This window comes from Macrotis lagotis, chromosome 1 (genome assembly GCF_037893015.1).
Source record: "Macrotis lagotis isolate mMagLag1 chromosome 1, bilby.v1.9.chrom.fasta, whole genome shotgun sequence".
Taxonomy (NCBI): domain Eukaryota; kingdom Metazoa; phylum Chordata; class Mammalia; order Peramelemorphia; family Peramelidae; genus Macrotis; species Macrotis lagotis.
In genome coordinates this window covers 480323043-480336277 of record NC_133658.1, presented here as the reverse complement: position 1 = coordinate 480336277, position 13235 = coordinate 480323043, and the positions used below count along the sequence as shown (strand labels likewise).

Sequence of the window (13235 nt, the reverse complement as noted above, 5' to 3'; positions counted from 1 at the left end):
TGGCTTCTCATTATCTTCAACCCATTTTAAAACTCTTTATTCTAACCTTTAGAAATTGTTCCTGTCACTTTTCCACTTAATCTCTTACTTTTCTACCCCAAACTCCAAATTTCAGTGCTTCCACATCTAATCTTCTATGTCCTATCATTCATAATAATCCAGCCTCTGAAGTGTAGGTGGGAAAAGCTCTGAATTTATGGCTACACTACTAGATTTTGATTCCAACTTCAACACATCCTGACTGGATGACCATAGCAAAGTCACTGTCTGTTTTTTCATCTGTAAATTAGGCATAATAATCATTTCATTACCTATCTCACAAAATTTTTTTAACAGCAAAACATAAAAGTACTATGCTAAAAAAGTTCTTCTGTCTGGGTAAGCCAAGTGACAAGTCCCTCATTCTCCAAAAATTATCTTAATTTTCACATTTTTCTCTGAACATTTCCCTAAAGCTTGACTTCAATCTAAGTTCTATGAGAGGAAACTCTCTGTTAGTCTTATTTTTGACACTGGTCCTCGTTTATCTGTCTTTTTCCTCCCCTCTAGATTTTCAACTAGAGGTGAAGGGTGCTGGACTTGAAGTCAGGAAGATCTAAATTGTTTCTGTCACTTATTAGCTGTGTAACTAACACTGGACATCACTTAGCCTCAGTTTCCTCATCTGTAAAATGATGATAATAATAACACCTATCTGCCAGGGTTATTATGAGGTCCAAAAGAAATAATTTATGTAGAGCACTTTGCAAATCTATAAGAATTATAAAAAATGCTATCATCATCATCATTATCATTATTGTTATTGTTACACTCCATAAATAATTAGTGGACATTATTTGCATTCTGGAAAAAATACAAAACGGATGCTAGAGCGACTTTATCTCTTTGCTGCCCGCATCCTCCTCCCTTTTCTACCCTTGCTTTTGAACCCAAAGTTTCGCTTTCTTCCTGCTTAATTCCCTCCCCTCTCAGTCCCTGCTAAAACCCGGAGCAGCAGGAAAATTTCCCTAGCCAGGCTTCTTACGTGATCCCAGCGGTGTGCGCAGGCGCGGGCACCCGGGCAGCTCTGGGGAGCAAGTGGGGAGGAAGCCTGGGCTCTTCTGGGGGAGGAGGATGATGCCTGCGACCGCAGCGGCCGGGGAAGGGGCGCACAGCCCCAGCCCCGCCGCGGTGTCTCTCGGCTTGAGCGTGGCTGTGGTCTCCAGCCTGGTGAACGGATCCACCTTTGTGCTTCAAAAGAAAGGCATCGTGAGGGCAAAGAGGCGAGGTAGGACCCGGCAGCGCGGTGGTTCCCCGGCACCCCTCCTCCCCGACGGCTTTCGGGAGGGTGGGGTGGGGTGGTCAGGGATCACCGCTCCACCGTTGGTTTGGGTCGGCCTGGGGTACCCTGGGATGCTTCCCTCTCTCATCCCCTCGCCGCACCTCCCTGCCTCTCCCCCCCCACCCAGGCTCTTCTGTAGCTGATGCTTCCCGGGGTGATGCTGTCACCCTTTCCCCAGTAGCCCGAGTGGTCCACAGCGCCCACCCCTGCGGAAGATGGGCCAGGTGCAGCGTGAGCAGAGACAGGATGGAGCTGCAGCGCCCATCCGCACTTGGGAGCGCAGCCGACCCACCCCTGCTGCAGAGCAGCCGGGCTTGGGTCCCCTCCGCTCCCCTCCGCTCCCCAGCTGTGTGTCCTGCTCAAGTGAAATAGGCTTTTCTGTAATCTCTGTTTCTTGCTTTGGCTGCAGTCCCTTCCCCCTGCTCCGCCCCAACCTGCTCAACCTTATTCTAATCTAATGTTGGGGTAGGCTGTCTGTTTCGGTTGAGTTTTTATTTTTTTGAATGTTGTAGACATTGGTCTACGATGTCTGGCCATAGGTTAAAATATATTTATATATTTTCACCTAAAGCATCAGTGAAAGACTTTCGATTCCCTCTGGGTATTTAGGTATGTGATCTGTTCAGGGGAGACTCGGAAATTACACTGGCAACCGGATAATGGAGAATCAAACCAATGAAGAAACCTCCAAAGGTCATGTCCATTCTAGAGAACCTTCTATTCAAACAAACTTAAAAAGAAGTTATTCTTACATTTGCCCGAATACCTGATTTCCTCTCCTCGCTCCCACCTCCACAAATGTAAAATGAAAGTGCATTCAACAGTATTTCTATTCGTTTTCTTTTGGATAATCTATCCTCATTTGGGAGGTATTTAACCTTTATCTGAGAATTAAATTCTCTTAAGTGCTTCGACCACAGTTTATCCTGTATCAGCTTTCAAAGCATCAGAGTGGAAAATAGTAGCTTTCCATTCAAGAGCTGGAAGAGGAGTAGCATTAAGAGAGAATGATATACAGTAACCTCCATTTAAGGAAGTGATTTTGGTGATCCAGATCTATTTTTCTGCTGTCCTCTGTCTCTCTGTCCTCCTTAAAAGTTTGATCTCCTCCAAAGTAAATAACCATTTCACTTTCAAAGTTTTAGTCACATTATAGATATGTTATTGACTTTGAAACTTTGCCGTAAAGTTTAATTGTGCAAAATTACCAGAGCTGTTAGCAGACTTTTAAATTTAACAATTTTTTCCTCACATAGTCAACCTCCAAACTATTAATTAATTAGATAAAATGATTAGCAAGATCTTGGTATTACTTAGATACTAAGTAACACAAAGTTCATTGTAAAAACATCAAAGAATATGGCCATTTAACTCTAAGGCTGGTGGAATACTAAGTTTTGTCAGCTCAGTCCCCCTCTCTCCTGGTAATCAACTCTTGACATCTGGACAAATGACACTAACATTGCCACTGCTTTCCATCCTTGAGTTTGAAGTTATAGTTCAGGACATTAGGTTAACCTTGGGAGTTGCAGATCAAGCTCTCCTTTCCACTATACCTGGTCCCCATTAATTTTGTAGAACAGCAATTTGAACCTCTCCACTCAGAGCTTAGCTCTTGGTCAGTCTTCTGTTGATACCAATTCCACTCCACTATTACCAATGGAAATACTGTTTATAAATGTAGATAGATGGTGCAGTGACATAGAGTGTTGAACTTGGGAAATTTTAAGTTTGAATCTTGCCTCAGATGATTACTTCCCATTAGAGCTGGTGTTTCTTGGTTTTAATTTCTTCATGTGTAAAATGGAAATAGTAATAATAGCACCTTATTCACAGGGTTGCTATAAGGATAAAAGACAATATATGTAAAAGACTTTCTTTGCAAACTTTGAAGAACTTTATAAATGTTAACTATTAAAATTATCATAGTCTTAGATCTACTTTAAAGGAAACCTGGGCTTAGTTCAGTCCTAAGTTAATGAAATTCACCTGCTTTAATATTTTATACTTTGAGGATCAGCTGTTTCATTGGTATGCTATTTCTTACATGGATGTAGATTGTAATCTATCACTGCCTTATTAGGCTGCTTTGGCCAGTAAAATCCATCATCTGTTCAAACTTCTGATGATGAATCTCTTACCTAGTCTGGTTCTGAAACAGCAACGATATTGTCTATTGCTTGATCTGGATTCTCTGTGCTGACAATGCTTTGAGATCTCTGAAGCACCTTCAAATCCCAATATGACATTAGAAAAGTATTTTAATGTAGTTTATCAAAACTGAAGCAAGTGATTGACAAGCTGTTCAAGGGCCAGACTATTGAATAGGCCCTAGGAAAATTTCGTAAAAATAAAAATCTTTTTTCCTGACATTTTTCTATCTCTACATTAGTGGGAAGCCCAAGAAAAAACTATGGGAAAGAGATTAAAATTTGCCTGAGAGCAAATCACATAATGCACATTTCTTTTGTAAGAGTAATGGGAATGGGAAGAAAGAACAGACTGTATTTGAAGAGAAGGTATTTACTTATCTTTATATCATTAAGAATCATCACAAGACTTGAAAGTTGTGATACAGGATGGGCTTCTTGCTGCATTATTGTCATCTTTTCCAAAACCCACAAGAACATGTTTCTCTCACTCAGTATTCACCATTTTTTAGCTCTAAGTCTACTGCAATTTTTATCAGTGACTTGAATCAAGGCATAGATGGTATGCTTATTAAATTTGCTGATGATGTATAACTGAGAGAGATAGTTATTTCATTAAATGAGTCAGACTCTAAAAACGTTCTTGATAGGGTGAAACATTAGGAAAAACTGAATAATATAAAATTCAGTAGGGATAAACATAGTCTTTATCCTCCAAAAACCCCATTTTAAAAGTACCCTATGGGGCAAACTAAGCAGTTTATTTGAAAAAGATCTGAGGGTTTTAGTTGTCTGAAACTTCAATATGAATCACCATTGTGATATTAACAGTCCAAAAATGGGCAGCTAGGTGGATGAAGTGGATTGAGTAACAGACCTGAAGATAGGAAGACAGGAAGAATCATCTTCATGAGCTAAAATTAGCCTCAGACACTTCCTAGCTGTGTGACCCTGAGTAAGTCACTTAAACCTATTTGCCTAAGTTTCCTCATCTGTAAAATGAACTGGAGAAGGAAATGGCAAACCACTTCAGTATCTGCCAAGAAAACTCCAAATGGGGTCATAAAGAGTAAGACATTACTGAACAACAAACAACAACAAACCAAAAAAAAAAAAAAAGAATGCATTGAGAAGCATGTTTCTGAGAATGAAGAATTGAGGCTCTACAGTACTCTGTTCAAGCTACACATCCAGAGTATTGGATTCAGTTCTAAGCATCTGAAGGACCTTGAGGCTATGCTATATGGAGATTATTTGAAGGAACGGAAGATATATAAAAACATGTTAGTTGTCTTTAGGTATTTGAAGCACTGTCCTGAGACAGAGGGATATTAGACTTGCTCTGTTTTACCCCAGAAAGTAGAACCAGGAGGGATGAGTAGAACAGACTTGATGTCAAAAAAAACTTCCTTACTATTAGGGGAGGCCAAAAGTAGATTAGGTTGCCTCAAGAAGTATAGAATCCCCAGTGGCCAAAGAGCAATTACATTGTGCATGCCCTTCAATTCACTGCTAAGTCTGTATCCCAAAGAGATAAAGGGTAAAGACTCATAGCAGCTCTTTTTGTAGTGGCAAAGAATTAGAAATTGAGGGGATACCTATCAAGTGAGGAATGGCTAATAAACCATGGTATGTGAATGTAATGGAATGCTATTGTTCTATAAGGAATCATGAATGGTCAGAAAATTTCAGAAAATCCTGAAAAGACTTGCATGAATTGATGCATAAATAAAGTGAGCAGAACCAGAAGAACATTGTACACACTAACTGCAACACTGTGTGATGATCAACTATGGTGGACTTAACTCCTCTCAACAATTCAGTGATGAAGGATAAATCTAAAAGACTTGGGTTGGAAAATGTCATCCACATCTGGAGAAAAAACTATGGAGGCTGAATGCAGACCAAAGCATACTATTTTCACTTTTTAAAAACTTGTTTTATGTTTTATTTCTTTTTCATGGCTTCCCCCCCCCCCTTAGTGCTGATTCTTCTTTCACAATATGACTAATATGGAAATATGCTAAACATGATTGTATGTGAACACCTATTTTAGATTGTTTGCTGCCAAGGGGGTGGGGGAGGGATGGGAGGGAGGTAGAACAATGTGGAACTCAAATGCTTTTTAAAAAGATGAATGTTAAAAATTATTTTTGCATATAATTGGAAAAAATAAAATAAATTACAGTTTAAAAAAAAGTAGAGTTCCCTTGGGTTAAGAGTCTTCCAGCAGAGACTTGACAATCATTTGTTGGGATATTATTCCCTCTGCTAATTACTTCCTATTTATTTTGTGTGTAGCTTGATTTGTATATACTTGTTCTCATGTTGTCTACTCTGCTCTTTGAGGGCAGAGATTGTCTTTTCCCTCTTTTTGTATCTCTAGTGCTTAGCATAGTGCCTATCACATAGTGTTCATTAATTTATTATTATAGTGGAAAATCTTTTAGGTATAGATTGAGATCGCCTTTAATGCCTCTTCTAATTAAAATTCTGTGATTCTTATTGATTTGTTCATAATTTTTAAAAAAGCCCAGCTCCCAAATTCACTGCATTTTCTTCTGGGATAAACCAAAATAACAACACTAAAACCGTGATCAAATCCTAAAACAAAGGACTCAGAGTACTTTGCCAACATCACTCAAAAAACTAAAGAGAGACATAAATGACATCACTTATAAAAGAAATTCCTTACAGAAGTTAACCAAGAGTTGAGTTGGGTTTTTTTTTTCCTTTGTGCCTTTGGTAGTTCATGGGATTAGTAACAATATTTTTTCAGATTTTATAAAATGCCTAGGGAAGACAATTATCTTGAAGCTATGAGTTGCAAAATAATTAAATGTTTGATTAGTCAAATTACCATGATTGTCCCCTTTAAGGTCTTTTACATAAATATGTTTGACAGTAGTACAAATAACAGGTAGGAGATAGGCTATCCTTACTTCAAGTGAACAGTTTTGTATAAAGTGTAAAGGATTTCATTTTGTATGCAAAACAGGGGTAGAAAAAGCTAAATGTGGAACCTAGTAATGTAGCAGTAGCTCACAGCCATGTATCAGCAGTATGGTGCAATGGAAACAATGCTGAATTTCACAACTATCATTGTGAACCTGCACAAGTTGTTTAATACCTAAATTTCATTTTTTCACATTAGTAAAATTGGGGGGGGGGGTGGATTAGGAGACCCTAAGGTAAAGTTCTTTTAACTTCAAATCTGTGATTCTATGATTGCCTGTCTCATTATTTCATTCTTTCTCTATCCATCATGTTTTCTTTGCATGATATCTCTCTTAATTTTATTTTATTAATTTTGGTTGTTAGTGATGGCAGGGGTATTAGATATGTCTTGGAATTGATCAGTTGCATTGTTGTTGGGGTACATCTCTCAGAATTTAAAAACACAACCACATAAACATTTACTAATTTCAAGATAACATGTGTTAGACAATGAGTATACTGACTTTTATATTACTACCCTATTCAGGCACATATGCAGCACCTAAAAGTAATTAGTTTAAAGCAACTTTGACATTTGTACTAATAGAGAAAAAAGAACATAAGATTTAATGGGTGATAATTCAAATAACACCTCTTATCATGTATCAGGATATGCTCTTTCAAATTTTTTAACAGTTCTGAGAATGAGTAAAGTTGGCTGGTAATTTTATTTGTTTTCAATTTACTACCTATAAAATTATGTTTAAGCTAATGAGTAATGAGATTACTAAAAAGAAAAAAGTATGAGTAAGTAATTATCCCTGAATAATCAGATATTGACTTTTCATATATCCTCCTTTGAAGAAAAAATTACCACTTTGCAACAGAGTTAGAGGTCCTTACCTTTATGGAAAGCAAATTCTAGGGCAGCTGGGTGATGCAGTGGGTGGATAGAGCACTGACCCTGGAGTCAGGAGTACCTGAGTTCAAATCCGGCCTCAGACACTTAACGATTACCTATCTGTGTGGCCTTGGGCAAGCCACTTAACCCCATTGCCTCACAAAAAAACAGAAGAAGGTCTAGAATTGAGGCCTCTCCATTGTAAATGTTAGAATACTCCAGTTGTACATGGCCTCAACTATAATCATGATGGTTATTATGACTTTAAAACTTTTACCTGAAACATGCATGTTAAGAATTTAAGACTTTTCACTTAGCATAATATAATATTAGCACCAGGAGGTTAGGTGATGCCATAGGTCAAAGAGTCACACTCAAACTGGGCCTGGCATTCAAATCTGATCTCAGATTCTTCCTAGATATGTGACTCTGGCTGTGTCACTTAACCCTGTTTGCCTCAGTTTTCTCATCTGTAAGATGAGTAGGAAAAGAAAATGGCAAACCACTGCAGTATCTTTGTTATGAAATAGGATCATGAAGAAGGATGAAGAGTCAATGAAATTGAATAGCAATAATAGCATCAGAAACATATACATGTTCATTTAATATGGAAAGGACAATTGAATCTTTTTGGTGGCTGTTTTGAGTGATGAAGTTGAGATAAATGATAGGAATAAAGATGGCTGTAAATGTATGTGAACTTGGTATTGGGTCTATTTTTAGATCCTATAAAATAAATAAGAGGCAGCCTGGTCTAGGTAGACATCTGATTTTGGAGTTAAAAAGGTCTTGGTTCAAATAATACCTTGGAGTTTACTATTTTTTGTTGTTGTCATGTATAATATTACTTAGTTGTTTCAGTAAATTTTGACTCTTCATGACCCCATTTGGCTATATGACCCAATGCAAATAGCTTAACCTCTCAATATTACCGAGCAGTTCTCTAAGACCATATTTTACAATTGCCTTGGTAAGAAGATGCTTCCTTCACCAGTGAAATCATGAGTCTTATTTTTTAGAAAACTCATGAAGTTGGAACAGCTAGGTGGCGCAGTGGATAGAGAACGAGACCTGGAGTCAGGAGGACCTGAGTTCAAATTCTACTTCAGACACCTTACTTAGCTGTGTGACCTTTGACAAGTCACTTAACCCTATTGCCTTGCAAAAAAATAAGCAAAAAATGTTATGAAGTAAGAAGAATAATATATTTCTGGATATTATATGATAAAGCCTCATGTAATTAATACTTTTTACTTAGAGGAAAAACTGGAATCTCAGAAATGGAATTTATTTGTCCCTGTTAGAAATTTCCAACCTATTAGTAACTAATTGACTAGTAATAGTATCCAGGGCTGCTACTAGATCTAAAACCATCTGATCTTTAGTCAATACTAAGAGATCTCTGTATCAGTTTTTCTTTGTCAAGGTTTTAGAGGATGTCACAGGTTTCCAAATGCTTTGCGATGCCCTGATGGATCATCTTTCCATAAAGAGACAAAAGTATGTGGAAAAAAAGAGCTTCTGCTATAGATAGTGACACTGAAAAAACAAATAAATGGTTTAAATAAAACTGTGTATAGTAGAACATTTATTTTTTAAAATAAATTTTATTGTTTCTAATTACAGGCAAAGATAGTTTTCAACATTAATTTTTTTATAAGATTTTATGTTCCACATTTTTCTAACCATCTTCCTCCCCTTGACAGCAGGTAATCTGATATATTTTATACATATACAATCGTGTTAAATGTATTTCCATATTAGTCATGTTTATGAAAGAAGAATCAAAACAAAAGGGGGAAAGAGCCATGAAAAAGAAAAAAATATAAGTCCAGTTTTAAAAAAGGGAAAATAGTATGCTTTGGTCTGCATTTGGATTCCATGGATCTTAGAACTTATACTTTATAGACAAATAGCAGCTTATCCTTATTTCTATATGATAGAATTGAAAAAAGATTGCAAACTTCAATTTTATATACCAGCAGTTCTCAGTATGGTCCATAGACCCCTGGGGTGTCAACAATATCAAAACTATTTTCACAATAATACCAAGGTGTTATACTAATCCTTTCCCAATTATATATCCTTGTGCAGTACAGTTTTTTCATATACTTTAACCAAAACAACATCTCAACATATTGAATATAGAAGAAAATTTGAGAATCAAACTGTTTTCCAATAAACTAGAAGTTAAAAAGATTTGCAAACATGTAAAATAATGTCTCTTCAGTTTTTTTATTTAGGAAAATAAAATTATTTTTTCATAAAATTATATTTGTATTATGTAATGTTACTATTTATGTTACCATCTTATGTTACTATGTTACTATTTTAGATGAATGATAAATATTTGTAATAGATGTTACACCTATAGACAATAATTTTTAAGAATGTAAAAGAGTCTTCAGACCAAAAAATTTTGGGAATTACTATTCTAGCAGTTTTTATGAATTTAATTTAATTTTTATTTTATTAAATTCATTTTTCTATTTCATAGTATCATAGACTTTGAGCTAGAAAAGTGCTTTGGAAGTCATCTAATCCAACCACCTAATTTTATAAATAAACCACTAGGGCCTAGGGAGGGTAAATTTCTTTAAATCATGCCGGTTTAAGTCTTAGAAGAAGGAATTGAATCCAAGTCCTCTGATCCCTGTACTATCCATATTTCCTTGTCTAGTCAGTTATTACTCAAAATAAATGTTGCTCAACAATATTGTAAAGACATCAAACTTTTAAAATCTTAACCGTAATTCCAGAGGTCTCATGATGAAGCAGACTACTCCTTCTTGATAGAGAAGTGAAGGACTCAGAATAGAGATTGAAGCATAAATTTTTTGGACATAACTAATATATGATCCTGGACAGTCACTTAATCCTGTTTGCCTCAGTTTCCTCATCTGTAAATGTATTGGAGAAGGAAATAGCAAACTATTTCAGTATCTTGTCACAAAAACTAAAAAATAAAGTCACAAAGAGTTGGACATGACTGAAACAACTGAACAACCAAAAAAAGTGGTAATTTGGTTTCTTTGACTTCATGTGTTTGTAACAGAGTATTTTGTTTTTCTTTTCTTCTAAATTTGGGAGGTGTGCAAATGTGTGAGGAAGAGATGGATCTTTGTTTTTAAAAAGTTAAATGTAATTTTATTTTTGGGGTTATTTTTTTTGGGGGGGGGTTAAGTGGCTTGCCCAAGGCCACACAGCTAGGTAATTATTAAAGTGTCTGAGGTCGGATTTGAACTCAGGTACTCCTGACTCCAGGGCTGGTGCTGTATCCACTGCACCACCGAGCCGCCCCATTATATGTAATTTTTAAAAAAAAATCAAATCATACTATTGAATCTTTAATATTTCTCAATTCTTCAACTAAGACTTATAAATTGGATCTCCATTTTACATTCATTTTGAGGGTCTAGAAATTCTTCCTTTTAAATCAAAGCACTTAATTTTTTTTTACACCTCTGATAACAGATTTTGTGACTCCAGTGGTTGAGAAAATATTCCCTAAGGAGCTTTGCATACTCATGAAATGATAGGTCTGGTTAAAAGATTTTTTTTTAAATTTCAATAGTTTAAAGTAGGATTTTGTGAATTGGCCTAGGCTCCTAATTACCATTTAGGATTGATGCTGGGGATGGGGGTAGAGTTAGATGAGTTACTGAGTGCCTTCTATTGTTCAGTAGTATTTGAGTCACATTTGCTTCCTTAGGACCCCATTTGAGGTTTTCTTGGCAGATATACTGGAGTGATTTGCCTTTTCCTTCTCCAGTTCATTTTACAGATAAGGAAACTGAGGCAGAGTCCAGTGACTTGCCAAAGTTCTCACAGTTATTATTTGTCTGAGACCACATTAAAATTCAGAAAAATAAGTCTTCCTGACTCCAAGCCTAGTACTCTATCTACTGTGCCACCTAGCTTTCCCTGAATTTCATACAACTTAGTAGGAAATGGACTTTCAAAATCCATTCATTAATTGTGGAATACTTATATCTATAAATTAGTATATATTTAGCCATATTAATATCAGGGCACAAATTCTTTTTAACTTTGTATTAAGAGTTCAGCTAAGATTATGTAAATTATTTATAAAACCTTTTTTGAAGGAAAGGCATTAATTCATGAAGGACAGACTCTCTCATTCTCTACTCTTTGTTATAAGCAGACACGTCTTTTGTTACTGGTCACACCATGTTCAAGTGAGGGATCTTTTTTTTTAATTCTGTGATCTTTGGGATTAATATAAATCCCAAATATATTTGCATATATACAGAATAGAAAATGCTTATTCCAAAAAAAATTTTCACATAGGTTTACAAGTAAATATTAGATCTTTAGTCATAAAATTTATGTGTGCCAACATTACTGGCAATTGGTATCATGATATCTACAAATCTCTTTTGTGTTTTCTACAAACACTTCTTTGTCTGATAGTTCAAACTGCTATGCTCATTTTAGCTTAGTTTTCCAAGGTCTCTCCACAAAGGAGAAAAACAGAATCATGGACTAGCATTTCAGTTGGGGAACTAGGATAAGAGATAATATGGCAAAATCACAACATTGTAGCATCAATTTAACACTGCCAATGTTTACAGATGGTATTTCTATTAGAAATTAAAAAAACAAACATCTCATCCCAAATATTAATAAAATACATAGATTTGTGAATATATCCAGTTTGAGGAAAACTTCTATGAATTGATACAAAGTATCAGATTTGGGAGAACAATTTACATAATAACAACAAAGGTGCAGAGGAAAACAACACTGAAAGACATTAGAACTCTGATCAATGCAAAAATGAACCACAAGGCCATAAGACTAAAGATGAAACATGCTACTCTCCTCCTGCCAGAGAGATGATGAATTTAAAATGCAGAGACACATGTATTTTTAGGTATGACCACCATGAATATTTGTTTTACTGGACTAGGCATGTTTCTGAGGATTTTGTTTGTTTTTTGATTCCATAAAGAGTGCAACTATGGAAGGGACAGACTATAAAGGCATGAAAATAAATATTTTTTCAAAATGACAAAATACATATATGTACACATCTCCAATCAGACTGAAGCCAGAGGTACTAAATTTAATTATAACTGCATTTGATGGAAACAACTTGATACAACTATCTCTAGTCTAAAGACTGCCTGTGCTGTTTACCAGTTATGTGACATTGGGCAAGCCACTTAAACTCAATTTACCTATCAGTAAAGTAAGGGGTATCACCATCTACTAATCAAGCAATAAGCTTTTAGCATCTATTATATAACAAAGACTGGTGTATTTTTAAAAGCATCCTATTTGCTGCTATACTTGTAGTTAGTAGGATATGTGAGAAGTGAAAGTTAAAGGCAGTGGTGTTCAAGTGGCTTTGCCTTTAGAGTAAAAATCCCTTTTGAATCTATATTTGGTTAACAATTCCTAAGAATGATGAATAGTAGAACATTACCCTAGTCACAGAACTACAGTTTCAGTATCAGAATGGACCTCAAGAGATCCTATTGACTAGCCTTTCCTGAACAATAATCTCCTTTCTTGGATTGAGTTAAAATTAACCTTTTTGTACTGCCCTTCTCCCTCTCCCTCCACCACTCATTATTCCTCTCACTTGTGATGACAAGTTCCCTCTGAATGGCATGTTTTCCTATTTATGATGTTTGAGATGACATGTTCTCTGGCAGATTATGGTTCTCATGAAGATCAGCTCCATGCTTCTCATCATACATCAATGGGTATGCCATTATATAGAACTGTATGAAACTTACATTGTACATGCCATCACATGCACATTGTATGAACTCATGGGGGTTGCTTGATTCTCTCCCAAAGTGCCAGGATTCCTCATTGCAGTGAACAATATTGCATGATGGGCAAAAATCATTTGATAATAACTGATCTAGAACAGAGTTATAGATGGTATAGA

General features: G+C 36.0%; 1 protein-coding gene across 2 annotated transcripts in view; it reads left to right on the top strand.

Annotated features, from left to right (window-relative positions):
* The first annotated feature begins 1101 nt into the window (after nucleotides 1–1101).
* NIPA1 (NIPA magnesium transporter 1) overlaps nucleotides 1102–13235 on the top strand; it is a 60734-nt gene continuing 48600 nt past the window's right edge. For both annotated transcript variants that reach the window (XM_074213714.1, XM_074213713.1), the window contains exon 1: nucleotides 1102–1267. In XM_074213714.1, the coding sequence (XP_074069815.1) occupies nucleotides 1114–1267 (154 nt within the window). In that variant the 5' untranslated portion in view covers nucleotides 1102–1113. The remainder of the gene's footprint in view (nucleotides 1268–13235) is intronic.